The sequence below is a fragment of the Sander lucioperca genome, chromosome 23, assembly GCF_008315115.2.
Source record: "Sander lucioperca isolate FBNREF2018 chromosome 23, SLUC_FBN_1.2, whole genome shotgun sequence".
NCBI lineage: Eukaryota > Metazoa > Chordata > Actinopteri > Perciformes > Percidae > Sander > Sander lucioperca.
In genome coordinates, this window is record NC_050195.1 from 19854612 (window position 1) to 19869727 (window position 15116).

A 15116-nucleotide genomic window follows, 5' to 3' on the forward strand; every position below is an offset into this window, starting at 1 on the left:
TAAATAGAATTGGCTATGTTTGTTATGTTGGATATTATTTAAATTAATGTTAATCAGAATGTAAGAATGAGATGTTTTGCAAGACAAGAACATAAATATAGAATAGAAATATTGCAATAACATTTTTTTTTTTTTTTTTCAAGCTTTAAAAAGATCTATTTGTCAATGCCAAACCAAAACATTTTTGGAATGGGAGCAGGAAAAAAAGATCAGAATTATTATAAGGTTTTCACATTCAAGGAATTTGCTTTTGTGTTTTGCTGCATAGCAATACACATAGTGAGAGAACACAAAAGATCAAAAAAGCAAGTATTGCAAATGTCAAGAAGAATAAATAGAAAATAGAAAAATTGACAATAAAATGTATATGTAATAGGCTATATATTTTCAGATGAATAACAATGTAAAAGTCTGTCAGGGTCAGAAGCAGGTAAGAACAGTCTATGGAAAGAATATGCCTATGCCGTTTTTTCCAGGTTAAGATTAAGACATGCAGTAGGCTACTTAATGCAGATAAATGTGAGACTTGTAACTGCAAGGAAACTTCTAAACATTTGCTGCTAGGCTGTATAAAGTTGAGTGTAGAGAGAGAAAGACTGAAGGACAGGGTGGTATATAAAGGACTGTTAGAGACAGGGGGGAAACAAGTACAGGTTAAAAGTGTTGTATTTAAATATTTAAATGAAACAGGTTCAATACCCAGAATATAACTTCTTTATGTTTTTTGTTTTAATCATTTCATTAGTGGCTGTTTTAAAGTCATGATGTTACACACTCCGGTACAGTAGGTGGCGTCATGCGCCTTAAATGTTGGTTTGTAGTCCGCCGCGAAAACTAAAGAAGCTGTAAAATCTGCTGCTACATTCATGCTGATGCTGAGAGGTAACAAAGTTAGCTGCTGCCGCACGGTGTTGTTCGTTTGCGAGCAATTTCAAGTTTAAAAACAAGTTGTATTTGAATCTAATCATGTCTTGGGTTAAAGCGGTTTCGAACAGCGTAGATGTGTTTGACGAGAATGCGGACGAGCTTAGTTTGCAGAGTAGAGAGTGGGTCTCCAACATGAAGAAGCGAATCAGGGTAACGTTAACGTTAAAGCTAACGTAGCGTGTTGTATTTGCCCCTTTTTACTCAAAATGCTTAACTGTGTGTGTGTGTGTGTGTGTGTGTGTGTGTGTGTGTGTGTGTGTGTGTGTGTGTGTGTGTGTGTGTGTGTGTGTCTGTCTGTTTGTTTTGTATTCCTGTTGTATTAGTGTTGTGTAGCAGAGGTGTAAAGCTGAGTTTGCCATGTTAATGTGAGCCTTTTCCTCTCCTGACTGATGTTATGGACAGGACGGGTTTGTAGACGGAGCTGATGCCGGGGAGGAGGCATCGCTGCAGGCCGGCTTTAACCTCGGTTTCAGGGAAGGAGCAGCTCAGACTGTCGCTTCGGGCCGACTCAAAGGAATTGTAAGGTAAACCATCATATCATGTATCCTATATATGTGATATCTTAAGATTTAGGTTGGGTTAGGACAGTGGATCAAACTATGGAGTCCCAATCGGGTCCCATTATGATCAAAGGGTATGCGAAATTATATAGGCCTATACAAAAGTGTACTTTTTTACTTTTCCCAATATTCCTTGTGAAATACTAGATACTTTCACTTCTTTATACCTCTAAAAAGTCGAAAGTAAGTTAAATCTTAATTTTGGGTGAAGAGTCAAGTATCATCACTGCCAATATTTTTGCGTATAGCCATATGCTTTTGAGCATTGAGTGATAAGGTCAAGCAGGTACAAACATTGACAGTTCTGTTAATGTTTGGCAAAAACGGTGGTATCATTTGAGATTTGTCTATTCTATTGCCAATCCACCTCAGCTTTCGGTCAGTTTTCAAACCTCTGTGCTCTGGACACTTAGGTCGGAACCATAAATAAAGTATTGATACGCAGCCGTATTCAGCAAGAACAGTGTAAGTTCACGAAATTGTATTTAGGCAATGTCACAATATTTAATTAAGTGAAATCCTGAGCAATATCTCATATCACATTATTGATATGATTTAAAAAAAAAAAAAAAAAATGTTCTCTTGTGAGCAGAAACATTTACCTTTTTATTAAATGTATACTTGATGGCGGGTGTTTTTGTTTTTCCTCCATAAAAGCCTTTAAATGGAGGATAGGGATTGAAAACAGGCAATTCAATATACTATATATGTAATATATATTTAATATAAAATATTAAATATTTTGCTGTAGTAGTTGTCTAGTTAGTAGTTAACATTAACCACAAAAAAAGGTATTCTTTTCTTTCTTTTTTTCCTGCCCCTCTAGCTACTCTTTTAAAAACCACTCTTTTAAAAAACTCTTTCAGTCTCTTTTTTTTTTTTTGCCCAGAAACTTCATGAGCCTCTTTTGTTCTGGTCATTATTGAAGACTCTTTTCTGTCCAGTTGAAGCCTGTCCCAGTCACTTCTCTGTGCCATTGTATCCGACACTGTTGCCTCTTTGTGTCTCACGTCATAGTGCTATATTGTGTTGGTGCCAGATCCAACATCCGCAAAGCCCCATCCTAGCCTCTGTGACCGACCTCCTGCAGCAGGTTTCACAGCATGAAGACACAATAATGGAAGGCATCAAGCGGGCTTTGGAGAATCCTCCTCCCAGCGTGAGCTCCGTCTCTGACAGCATGGAGGATCTGGAGGTCGAGCAGGCAGGTCCAGGCTGCTGTGGAGGAGAGGGATGTAAGGAAACAGACTGCTGCAAGAAAGGTGAAAAAATGGACCCGTACATTCCTCGCCAGCAACATAAGCTCTGTTCTAGGTCCACCGACTGCTCCTCCAGCACAAGTAAAAGCCTAAACCACCTGGTGCAGCACTGCATAGATCTAGTGTCGGAGCTCGGACTGCCACAGGAGCTGATCTGTCACATACAGGAGCTAAACAACATGTAGTGTTTGAAGATCAGAGTTACAGCGGTTTGGACAATATTTGGATTAGCACATGAACTATGAAACGAAACAAGTTTTAGTGTAAACTTCTTACACACGGCAATGAAGTGCTTTTGATGTATATAATGTAAAATAGAATTCAGCATTCACAATTTGTATAAGATGGTTGAAGAATGTTTGAAAATGGATTTTCTTTCTTTTACTGCATTTCTGTTCTCACATCTATTTTGTTGCCCAACTAAATAAAATGTTTATTTGACCCCTTATACATTATTGCCAATGTATATTTTTTTGTAATGAAGAATTGCCATTGATTTATTTAAATATCTAGGAAATGTTTTGTTCCTTTGCAAAGCACGGATCCTTTAATTCCTATAAACAAAAGCATTTCCACAGAAAGCCACAAGGTAGATTTGTTAATATTTTCCTATTATCAGATTGGCAGAGTTTAGAAAACCCACTGATAGGGTAAAGCTTCAGTTGCCGTATGATGCTGTCTCATTTTGTTTCATGAACAGATTTTTTTTATTTTTTTTTTTATTTTTCTTTGTCATGGGATGCAAAAGTCTCGGGCACAATTGCGGTCATAGGTATTAAAGAAGCAGCAGTAGTGAGAAGTGGATAGGTGCACACAAAACCGAGACCTTAGGTTAATGCCAAAAATAAAATAAAAAAACTACCACATACTGAGAATCAAATGATAACTTATAACCTTGATACTTTAATGAAACATTCCCACTGAAATGTCCATTTTCTCAGATAGTTTAGTTTATGTATTTGTTTGCTCTTTTCTCAATAACGCAAATGTGGCCAACTTTCTTCCCTCTCTAATAATACCTCAGATATTAATAATAAATTAATAATTGTTATAGTCATTAAATAAAAACAATGAAAACATGTTTATGATACTATACTGTAATGCATAGCATTTTCTTACCAAAAAAATGACCAGTTTAAACCACACAATGTCCTTGCCATTTTCCCTTAACTTTTGTAGCCAATAATATACTGCATTTACATTTCGTAGGGCTGCAACTGACTGTCCCCATTATCAATTTATCTGTTATTTACTTACTGTTATTTTTCTTTAACTGATAAATTGTTTAGTCCAGGGGTCTTCAAAGTTTTTTTGACCAAGGACCCATTATGGTGCATACAATATACAATACTAAGCTATTAAAATAATTGTTGAAATATTCATATATTGTATTCATATCATGTTTTAATGTTACTTAAGCTTAACTGTATCTGTGAGTGGCTACCTTACCTATAAGCCAGTAAGCCTATCATCAATGTTTTGTAAAGGAGTTATTTAAAAAAATATGTATATTATTTTTCACAAATAGACCTGTTTATCTTTGCTAATAACATGTTGGATTCATGTTAATGTATATTTTCAGAAATATATATTGTTTTAATCAAGTGACGTCTTTATAATGCTGGTGTTGTCTGCAGTCCAAAAATATATTAAATTTGAAAGTCATTAAAAACATAGAAAAGCAGCAAATCATCAAATTTGACAAGCTGGAAACAGCGCATCTTGGTTTGCTTTGCATAATCGAATTGTCAATTAACTGTTCGACTACACGGCCAATCCACTAAATGTTTCAGTATTATATTAAATATGTCAAAAATAAGCCAGGGTTAACGTGGAGTTGCGAGTTTCCGAGGAGCACCCGAACGCAGCAAACGCACACCCGGCGTAAATGAGTATGACGTCATGCGCTCGGACCGAGCCGTGACCTGCTGCTCCGGCTATGCTAGAGGTCCGTACCGACATATGTTCCGCATAAAATCCAGTAAATACCCGTTATTTATGAAATGTAACGCATTAAACGATACTGGTTTAGTGATTGTAGAAGGTAACCAGCGCAGCAGCAGTAGCAGTGATTCTCATGAGCGGCGATCGGTATTTAGTAGCGCATGTTTATATTTTAAGTTTACCTCAGCTAGCTGGCTAGCTAACTTAAGCTTGTTTTCCAGCTAACCAAAAGTGAAACTGGAATATGCGCTACATGGTTGCAAGCTTTCGGAGTTTGTCTCTAAATTGACTCAATCGAGGTATGTTTTTTTTGTCATTGTTAATATGGGAGTGACAGCTGAATGTGCAGTGTGAAATGTGCTGTCATTGTCGTTACTTCCTTAACGTTATTGTATTGACATAGTGTAACGTTTTTTGTGTAATTTGTGTAACAGGGTGTAACGTTAGTTAAGATTTAAGCTTTTTTATTTTATACTAAATGCTTAACAGTAGCAGGTGTTACACCTAATTATGTGACCCGAATTACAATTTCCGTTATAATGCCACTGCAAACGTGTTTTAGATATTGTATTTCAGTAGGTGTTACCACAAATTGTGACCTCTTAGTATTTAGATAGGGTCAGAAATGTTGGTAGATGTCAATCAAATAAATGTGACCACATAATATTTAGATACAGAGAGAGTATCCACTCTATCACCATTGTTGGTGACAAATATCATAATACAGTATGTGATTTAGAAAAAAATGTTGCGTTGGCAACATAGCAAAAATTCAAGTTACAGAATGTGATGGGTCACATGAATCATTGTAACATGTTATATTACACAGGGAGGAGTGTTTTCTTTTCATTGATGTTGCACATTGTGCTTTTAGGTATCAACTGTATAACAAACAAGACATAAACATGGTTGCTTCCTGGCTTTAGCAGCAGCTTGACCCTCATCATCATGGACTCCTGAAATCCTTCAGCGACTCATCCGGTCGCTGGTTGTTGTTTAGGACGAGGTCACCTTTCAGCCTACAACCTGTCTGATCTCCCAAGAAGAGGGAGCGAGCAGATGGGGAACTGTTGCTGTCGCCCTGAGAGTCCCTGTGGCAGTGCGGAGGAAAGAAGTGGTTTGCTGAAAGATGACCCGAAGGCCACGGTGTCTACAGGTGAAACACTTGTGGTGGGCAACTGTGGTCCTGAAAAAGATGATGACATCAGGTGAGATAACTATTGCAGTAATAGCTCCCTTTTTTGGTGTTTGGTGACCCCCCCCAGCCTAATTATTTATGTATGCCACTATATGATTTGGTGACATCATTTTTACTTATGCAAACTTCACCGGGAAAATTTAAAAAGTTATTTTATACCTGTTATTCTGTAGCGGGTTACATCATCATTATTTATGATATTTTCATGATCCCAGAGATGTAAACATTTAATGTCCCAGAGGGGCAATTTTGCTCACAGACAGAAGCCAACAAATACAGAACAATACTGCAGTGAATAAAATCAATTGATACAAAACAATACACACTGTCACTGCTGGCATTGTCACTTCTCGCCAAACCCACTTTGAGAAAATTGCCACAAAAAGAAGCCAGAAGGACAGTCTGTTGCATCCACAGCTGCTAACAGACCAAACCACATTTTGTTTGATAAGTCCAGTAACCGATGGAATAAAAGACCTCATATATCGGTTAGTGCCATCTCGAGAGAGTTAAATAAGTTTGCGTGCTGTCTGTATTTAAATGTTGGTTTTGACTCGGACCGACTTTTTATCTTTTTGGACAGGAAGTAGACAAAGTGAGATCATACATTTTCCTGTAAACATATGACTCGCTGCTGGTTAGCATTTAGGTTTTCCCCCTAAGATTTGTGTAGGGTGTGTTATGTGACCAAATCAACTTGGAGTGCTGCTGTGGTCTCAAATAGGGCTAGGGGACTTCCAGGTCTTAAAGGGCTTCTTTGTCATTTCGCACACTAGTGGTTAGCGCAGAGGTAATGCATAAAGATGAGTGATTACAGATTTCCTATATTGCAGAAAGAATCTTGAAACATCGTGCTGCAAAATGTTATCTGGGATCACATATCTACTCTGGGTTGTTCCTGTTCACGAAAAGGCTGTTATACTCAAGATATCAAAGCTGCAACAAGTGTGGGTTTGAAGGATTTTTGTTGTATGGTATGACATTGCTTGTCCTGTCTGTGTTATGTCACTCAGGAAAGTGCCTGAAGAGGCCAGTATAAAGGTGGAGGAGGCTGTGCAGGTGAAGCAGAGTCCTGAGGTTGCAGAGATGGAGCCTAATAACGTTCAAGAGAATGGGCCCTTGCAGAATGAGGTCTTACAAACGGCAACGCCTTCTTCCAGCAAAAAGTCTAAACTCAAAGAAAACTCCACCAGAGCACAAGATAAAGATGTGAATGACCGTCCTACGTTCAGTGGACAAGCTGAGCCCCCGCAGTGCACTTCGAAAGAACACACCACAGCTGTTTGGGAGGCTTTTAGAAATGAGGCGTCAGAAGAAGAAAACCCAGCCTCAGCGCGGGGCAAAATCCCTGACAGCAGCTCTCTAACAGCAGGGGCTGTTTGCCCTGAAAACCATACTGAGACAAACACAACAAGAGAGCACAATACGTTGGACACTACTCATGATAACGATGAAGAAGCGGGCTCCAAAGTCACTATTGAAAACGCTGTAGCCGTGCCATCAGGGGAGTCTTCTCAAAAGAACAAAGTGTTATCTGTGCCAAATACTCCGCTCACTGCAGCAGCTTGTCAGGTGTCGTCCATCTCTGGGGTCAGTCAGGAGAACGGCAAAGAGTCTCCGAGCTGGTGAGTCACATGGCAAGTCAAACTGTAAAGTTTCTGTTGCTGTTTTGGATGTAGAAATATGCAACATACCATGAGGTTGAATTGGATTGGAATTAGGGCTGAGCAATACATTCACATTCATTTTGCTCATATATCATTCAGTTTGCATTTCCATATTTTGTCTAAATAAAAAAATATATACTGTAAAGCAAATGCTAAATCTGACAACTATAGACCAGTGCAGTGTTTTTCCTGCATAGAGGAATTTTTGGCACGCCCCCAACGAGGTTTTTTAGCCAGCCCCTTAGGAAAATCGCCAGCACCAAAATGACAAGAATTCAGAATAAAAATAGCAATTCAAATGCTCTCTAAATATGTTTAAGAGCAATTTACCAAACAACCTTTCAACAAGCAGAACATAAACTTGAATATGAGAGCTAATCTCAGTTTTAGCTCCAGAGTCTGTACCAGACTCCCGGTGATTTATTTACACATTTTTTTAACCAGTTTTGTGAATTGCGGTTTTATTTACTCAAGCAAAATATACATCTTTGTTTATCAAATTGTCAGAAATAACAGGAAAATGCATACATTTCTGTCAAATAGGGTAACACATATTCAATACTCATTTACTGTAAGCGGACCGATCATGCTTACTGCCGTGCTTGGCCCATTCTGAGCCAGGAAAAACCCTGCCAGTGCTTCCAAATATGGTAGTTTGGTAGCAAGCTTATTTGATCATTTTAAGTAGTCGCGTGATTCTTGCTTTGGATAGAAGCGCCAGCTAATGTAATGTAATGTATAAGGTTGAGTATGAGGCGTTGGAGGAATGATTTAAAAGTTATAGGAAAGCAGAAAAAACATTTCTACTACCCAAAAAGTAGGAATATTTTATCAGACTTTCCTCTCTTTTTCTGGTGAATTATTTGATAATTTTATCTCTTTAACACTTAAACATGTTCAAATAAAACAAGTCAGAGAAGCGATATTTACTCTTTTGTTTAACCTGAACTAGACAGACAACCTATCATGTGATATTTCATGACCTCAAAAAATACCATGGAGTATATTTATACTGGAAGGTCTTCTGGACAATGAACAGTATTTTTATGTCACCCAGTGTAAACTGGTATATCATACGCCGATAGGTGTTTATTTTGCACTTGTTTTCTGTAGCGAAGCTTACCGTCCCTTTAATCATTAACACCTTGATATCTATGGTTGTATTAGGCCATTGAGGGCAGTGTTGCAAAATCCATGAGCAGTGTGACGAAGTACCTGTATTTGTCAAGTATTAAATACACTGGGCAAAACAGAAATTATAATATAAAAATATGCCGTGATAAAACATTCTATTCATATCACACAACCTGTACAATGAGTGGTGTGCATTAGCAGACTGAGTCCCTGCTATATTGTAATCAATATCTTTTTCGTAATATCTTTTTTTGTCGTTCTGTGTTTAGTGCTGTGACAGAGGATTCAGAGAAAGGGAGTTCTTCAGTGTGCAAGGAGGCCGGTCCTGAAGTCGTACAAATTCATGATGTCTGTGAGTCTTCTCCTGAATCAGAGCCCGCGGGACTCGACCACTGTGGTGAGGAACGAGACTCCGCCGACTGTGTCAGGGAGCCAGAACCCACAGCCCCGGCAGACGCCAGCCAGAGGTCAGTAGGTTCAGAGTTTGTGATATCAAAACAAGATGCTTGTTTACATAAACTGTGTACTAGTTTTTTTCCCCAGAGCCTCCCTATGACCAGTAGGGGGCGTATACACACCACAGCTGGTTGATTTAGCAAAATGATTGTCTGTTGCACATCCCTGTTTTTCTGTTCTTTCTCATTTTTTCTTATATTCTTTTTTTCCACAATATATGTATAACTGAATATGTTTCATGATAGTCAATGTCCTTTAGGTGGCACATTTAATACTTCAATAATATGAGTTTGACATCAATAGTAAATGTTTGATTCATACATATAAAGCAGGGAAAGAACCAAATATGTATATTCTCTCCAGCTCAAAGTCTGATCAGGATGCACAGCCAGATTTTGGTTGTACAGCTACGAGCTCAAAGGAGGTCACTTCCTTGGAGAACATCGAACAGGTTATTGGAGAGGAAATGATGCCTAAAGGACAGGAGAAAGATAGAGATGTTCCCAACGCGAAGGACGACGATGAGATTAGGAAGGAGGCGGAGAAGGCTCCCATGGAGGCCGAGGCTCTGGCTGGGAAAGATTCTGAGATTCAGGAGGTAACTGGAAAAAAGGAGCAGCTGGCAAGGAGCACATCCACCGATGTAAAGGCTGATGAGATACCTGTCACAGAGAAGGAAGACTCTGTTGAAGATGGCCTGGGGAGCAGGTTTGTAATGGTCTTTTTTTTTTGTAGTGGCTTTATAGAGTAAACATCACATTATGTGTTAGGGGTTTTATCCATTGAAAGATTAAGTCAGAGTGAAATAATGATTTTGGAATTGTGAAACAGGATGTTATGCCCTGCAGTGCACTGCTCCACCCTGTAACGCCCTGCTCCACCCTGTAACACCCTGCAGTGCCCTGCTACGCAATGAACTACTACAACTACTATTTCTAGTCATAGTTCCATTAGTTTCCTCGCCACAGTCACACTAAATACTTGCTCTTGGGGGAATTACTGGAATTTTTGGGTCTTTGTAAATTATAGAGTGTAGTCTAGACCTACTCTATCTGTAAAGTGTCTTGAGATAACTCTTGTTATGATTTGATACTATAAATAAAATTGAAATGAATTGAAGTGGGACACGGTGTGGCAGTGTAGACTCTCAGTACCACGTGTTCAGTCTTCAACTTTGAAAGATCTTACACCTCATCCCCAGAGACATCGTTAAAAAAAGTGAATGTGATATTGGTTTTAATTTCTGTGCGTGCATACTGGTACGCCACAAAGTAATTTGTACAAAAACATGATGTAGACCTTTTGGTGTTTATTGTCATGGTTTGGAAAAACATGAAAAGGATTAGGGAATAGCAATAGAATATTTTTTTTGTTTGTGTTTTGAGTTAAAAGGATAAGGTTGTTTTTCTGTATATATTTTTTATTGTCAGCATATTCCATAAAAGGACTAAAACCACCAATTTACGCACTTGTGGCACTCAGCTCATTTGTTCCTACTGGAGACGTAACTCTTCAAACATGGGCTACAAACATGCAATATATTTTTTCTTTTTTTTAAAAGGCCAAGTCATTTCTTAAAATATGTAAGCACTATGGTTTTTAGAAAACGTTACTCTTAAAGGAGTCAATAGTGTATTTAGTGAGGACTATTTTCAGCTGCGGAATAATACCAATTTGGTGCTCTAGTGAGTATTTACAGCAGCAGGATGGTGTTTGTGGGATTAACTCAAAATAAACAACAGTGCCCATGTTCATTGAAATGAAGGAACACGTCATCCAGTGCAACAGTGTGGATTATTGATGTGTTTTTAATAGTTTTGGGACCACAATGGACCTCTACAGCACAGAGAATTAAGATATATCAGGCTTTGTATACACAAAAATGTTGTTGGTTTTGGTCTTTTGACTTGTTGACAATAAGAAAAAGCCAGCCTTATGCATTAGGGATTATTCTTATAGAGTAAGTGTCTTATTCCTTTTTAGTGAAGAAGACCTGTACAGAGGAGCTGAGGAGCTGTCAGCGTCACCAGAAACTACGCGTTAGTACACACAATCACACATCTATGTACTGAAATTGCATCAGAGATTTCAAACAACAACTTTTGTTTTGTAAAATATAAACAATGGTCATTTTGTTTTGTCCATAATTTCCTCTTACTTTCCTTGGTCTTTCTCAGTTGTAAAGGTGGAGGACAGATGCAGTTTGGCCCCGGCGGTGGATATTCTGTTTTACAGTGAGAGAGAGTGGAAAGGAAATACTGCCAAAAGTGTTCTCATTAGAAAGGTCGGTGTCTGTAATGTTTCACATTAAAGTCAGTTTTTGTTGTTGTTGTTTTTCTCGTGACTGGCTAAAAGACTTCCTGTTGTGTTCCGGACTGCTGCTGCAGGGTTATAAAGAGATGTCCCAGAGGTTTGGCAGCGTGAGGAGAGTCAGGGGGGACAACTACTGTGCCCTCAGAGCCACGCTGTTCCAGGTGCTCTCCCACAGCACCCAGCTGCCTGCATGGCTGCAGGAGGACAATAATATGGTAACGAGATGATATCAGTTGACTGTTGGCTAAGGCCCATGCCCCTTAGTTAATGTTGCTATGCATGTCAAGCTTTCCGTTTCCGGACACCCATAGCAGTTAGGTAGTGTAAGTCAATAAAGCTAACGTCAGCTAGCTAGCCCTATGATTTAAATACGTGGTCTATTGTTGACTTTGTTTCTAGTTGACTTTACAGTGAGAGTCCTGATGACTAAATACATTGACAATATATTGTGTTAAAAGACAGACTTATGTCCCAGGCAAAAATAAACAGTACAGTAGGTAGTAAGCTAGTTAGCCAGGGTAAGAATTCAGCTTCCCTTAGAGCCAATTAACACAATGTTTAATTAATTCCTTACACGTTTGCTGTTGTGTTTTTGGTTGTGGAAAGACTTCAAAAAGGACATCATCCTCCAAACTCTTTAAACGGCTCTTGAACATTAGCTCGACAGCCCTGTCATGCCTAGCTACGTTTTCGCTGTTCAGGGCTGGGGTTTTGCAAACTGGTAATTACACATGACCATTACAGCACAAAAAATACAGAAAAGCCACAAAACAAAAATCCAAGTCTGATAACCTTTTTTTAATGTTTATGTTTTAATACTGCCAGTGCTTCAGCTCATTTGAACACAGCTGAAATCTCATCTTAGCATTTTAATTACAGCTTCTGAAGCAACTTGAGGCTCAGGAAGGTCTGATAAGTCAGTGGACATTTCGTGGAGAATGCCTGCAGGGAGATGGGACAGGAGATGCCACCGTGCAGCTGAAAGGCTACATGGAGCTTCTTCGAAATACGGTACTGGTTGCAAATCTGTTCAGAAACATGCATACAGTGAGAAAGTATTTCAAAGACAGAGCAAGTAAACCACAGCACTATTTGTATGCCATCAGTGGACACTGAGGGTATTGATATTCATCCACAGAGCTTTTAGATGTAATTGGTACCATATGTAAATGGAGGTAGTCTTCTAAATGCTGCACTGCTCTGTCTTTTGTGTCATTTAGCACACAGCCTAGTAATGCTCTAAAGGATTTCGAGGGATAGATGATCCATGATCAGCCTCAAATAAACTGTTGTTTCAACTGTTAAAACCACAGTGCCTCTTTACTATAACCGTATAAGGCCCTAAGCAGGATTTATAGTGAGTCACTGCCACTGGTACCTTGTGAGGAATTCTGGTGTTTACTGCACACGTTTTTTTTTTTTTTTTTTTTTTAAAAGTCAGACCTCTTTTGCTTCATGAGAGGTATCTGTGTGCTGGTTTGGTGTCCGACATTATGGATTCTATACAATTGCACGTGGAATATACTCTGTGTTGTGTTACTCTGGCTTGTGCTGGTTCCACAAATATTATTTTATATGCACTAACAGTGGTTTCAGAAAGTATTCAGACCCCTTCACTTTTTTAACACTTTGTGTTGTAGATGTCATTTTAAATGGATTATTTTGCCCTGACATGCAGTGTGAATCCTGGGGCCGTATATACACAGGTGTGTGCCTTTCTAAATGATCTCCAATCTATTCAGTTTACCACAGCTCGACTCCAATCAAGTTCTAGACACTCTAGACAGGATGCACCTGACCACGATTTAAAGTTCACAACAACGGGTCGATGAGATTTCAGCTTTTTATTTTTAATACATTTGCAAAAATGTCTAAAAAATAAGGTTTTCACTTTGTCTTTTTCGGTGTAGATTAATGGGCAAAAATTATAATTTTTTTCCATTTAAAATCACATTACCGCACAATAAAGTGCAAAAAATGAAGGGGTCTGACTACTTCCTGAAGACACTGTATATGCAAAGAATGGGGAAAATGGAAATCCAATAGCCCTTCAGTAAGGACTGTCTGAAAATAACAGTTTAAAGTGAAAGCAAACAGAAAACTGCAGCAAATGTTAGCAATTTATACTTGATAAATGACTTCAATGATTACGTGCTCGTCAAAATAGTTATTGATTCATTTCATTGATTTGTTTCCAGTGGCAGGCAGCAGTGGACTGCTCCTCCGCTGTGGAGCGGCAGCAGCTTTGCGAGCGAGTGTTTCAGGGAGGAGAAGAGGAGCTGGGGCTGCTGGAGGCGCTCAAGCTGCTGATGCTGGGCAGAGCGGTGGAGCTGCACAGCTGCATGCTGGGCGGCAGAGACATCCCGCTCTTCTGCTGGCTGCTGTTTGCTCGGGACTCATCTGACTGCCCGCGCTCCTTCCTCTCCAACCACCTCAGCCACGTGGGCCTCAGCGCCGGGCTGGAGCAGGTAGGAGAAACCCTGGGCTGCTTTTTATTTGTTGACCAGCCAACCACAGACTCACTTAAACAGGCGTTTTAAAGACATGTTGTACTGGCTACATAGAGTCGTTTTCCAGCAGGTAGGGAGCATTTACGTGAACCTTTTTTATGGTAAACAACACTTGCTAGAAACTAGTTGCTGGGATTTTCCTTCCCTTTTGAATCCAGCAATAAACTTCTGCTGAATAAACTGTTGTCACGCTTGGTAACTTACGAAACAACTATTGTTGGATGTCATGGGATTGGAGCGTGTAACCCTCATAATCTGAGAACTGAACAGTAAAACATGCCTGCACTTGTAATGTTGAGCTGTAATTTCTCTACTTCATCAGCCTCAGGGATGAGGAGGCTTCAGGAAGGATAGGCCACTGAGTGAATTGTTATTTTCACTCTGATTAAAGCTTTCACAGGCCCTCTTTTCATAAAGAAACCCCACCCATACATATAATGTGCTTGAACAGCTGATTAAACATTGTGCTCTTTGAAAAGTATGCATTTTGATCAGGCCTCCTCTGTAACCGTGCAATTATCTCCCTGCTTTGTGCCGTTTGTACAGGTGGAGATGTTTCTGCTGGGCTACGCCTTGCAGTGCACCATTCAAGTTTACAGACTGTACAAGGCTGACACAGAGGAGTTTATCACCTACTTCCCAGACGACCATAAGGACGACTGGCCATCCGTGTGCCTCGTCACAGAGGATGACCGCCACTACAATGTGCCAGTTGTAGAAGCTGCAGAAGAACTACACAAGCAGCTCAACTCGAGTTGATTGCCACTGCAGAGAAGTCTCCTGCCATACACACAAAACACTCCTCAGGTCGATCAAGGTGAATAGATTTACAGCAATTGAAGGAATAGTTTGACATTTTGGGATATTTGCTTTCTTGCTGAGCGTTAGACGAGACACTGGTTAACTTAGCACAAAGACTGCAAAACGGGGAAAGAGCTAACCTGGCTCTGTCTGAAGGAATGTTTCCAGTCTTTGTGCTAAGCTAAGCTAACCGGGTGCTTGCTGTAGCTTCATATTTAGACTTCAGAGTCGAATCGATCTAACTCACGGCAAGAAAGCAAAAAAGCATATTTCCCAAAATGTCAAACTATTCCTTTTTTTAAAAAAAAAAAAAAAAAAAAAAAAAAAAAAATGCTGATTTGAGACCC

General features: G+C 39.3%; 2 protein-coding genes across 6 annotated transcripts; both read left to right on the forward strand.

Annotated features, from left to right (window-relative positions):
- The first annotated feature begins 813 nt into the window (after nt 1–813).
- Nucleotides 814–3194, forward strand: otulina (OTU deubiquitinase with linear linkage specificity a). Its single transcript, XM_031292800.2, has 3 exons — nt 814–1077; nt 1330–1451; nt 2505–3194. Exons 1-3 carry the CDS (start codon nt 967–969, stop codon nt 2929–2931), a joined length of 660 nt encoding a protein of 219 aa, XP_031148660.1. The 5' UTR covers nt 814–966; the 3' UTR covers nt 2932–3194.
- A 1446-nt stretch (nt 3195–4640) lies between these two features.
- LOC116045256 (ubiquitin thioesterase otulin) lies at nt 4641–15065 on the forward strand. 5 transcript variants are annotated; one of them, XM_035998075.1, is made up of 11 exons: nt 4641–4990; nt 5655–5898; nt 6902–7513; nt 8959–9156; nt 9509–9853; nt 11129–11184; nt 11323–11429; nt 11533–11673; nt 12338–12469; nt 13657–13926; nt 14515–15065. In XM_035998075.1, exons 2-11 carry the CDS (start codon nt 5750–5752, stop codon nt 14725–14727), a joined length of 2223 nt encoding a protein of 740 aa, XP_035853968.1. In that variant the 5' UTR covers nt 4641–4990; nt 5655–5749; the 3' UTR covers nt 14728–15065. The 5 variants fall into 5 exon arrangements, with proteins under 5 accessions (XP_035853968.1, XP_031148654.2, XP_031148655.2 ...); XM_031292794.2 differs by having other exon boundaries at nt 4641–4989; nt 5565–5898; XM_031292795.2 differs by having other exon boundaries at nt 4641–4989; nt 5617–5898.
- Nucleotides 15066–15116: the final 51 nt, after the last annotated feature.

Bases quoted from the DNA above. Each gene is read 5' to 3' on its own strand.
- otulina (XM_031292800.2), top strand. From the start codon at position 967: ATGTCTTGGGTTAAAGCGGTTTCGAACAGCGTAGATGTGTTTGACGAG. The intron at 1,078-1,329 runs GTAACGTTAACG...TGTTATGGACAG, and splicing joins ACATGAAGAAGCGAATCAGG to GACGGGTTTGTAGACGGAGC. The intron at 1,452-2,504 runs GTAAACCATCAT...CTCACGTCATAG, and splicing joins CGACTCAAAGGAATTGTAAG to TGCTATATTGTGTTGGTGCC.
- LOC116045256 (XM_035998075.1), top strand. From the start codon at position 5,750: ATGGGGAACTGTTGCTGTCGCCCTGAGAGTCCCTGTGGCAGTGCGGAG. The intron at 7,514-8,958 runs GTGAGTCACATG...TTCTGTGTTTAG, and splicing joins GGCAAAGAGTCTCCGAGCTG to TGCTGTGACAGAGGATTCAG. The intron at 11,674-12,337 runs GTAACGAGATGA...TTTTAATTACAG, and splicing joins TGCAGGAGGACAATAATATG to CTTCTGAAGCAACTTGAGGC.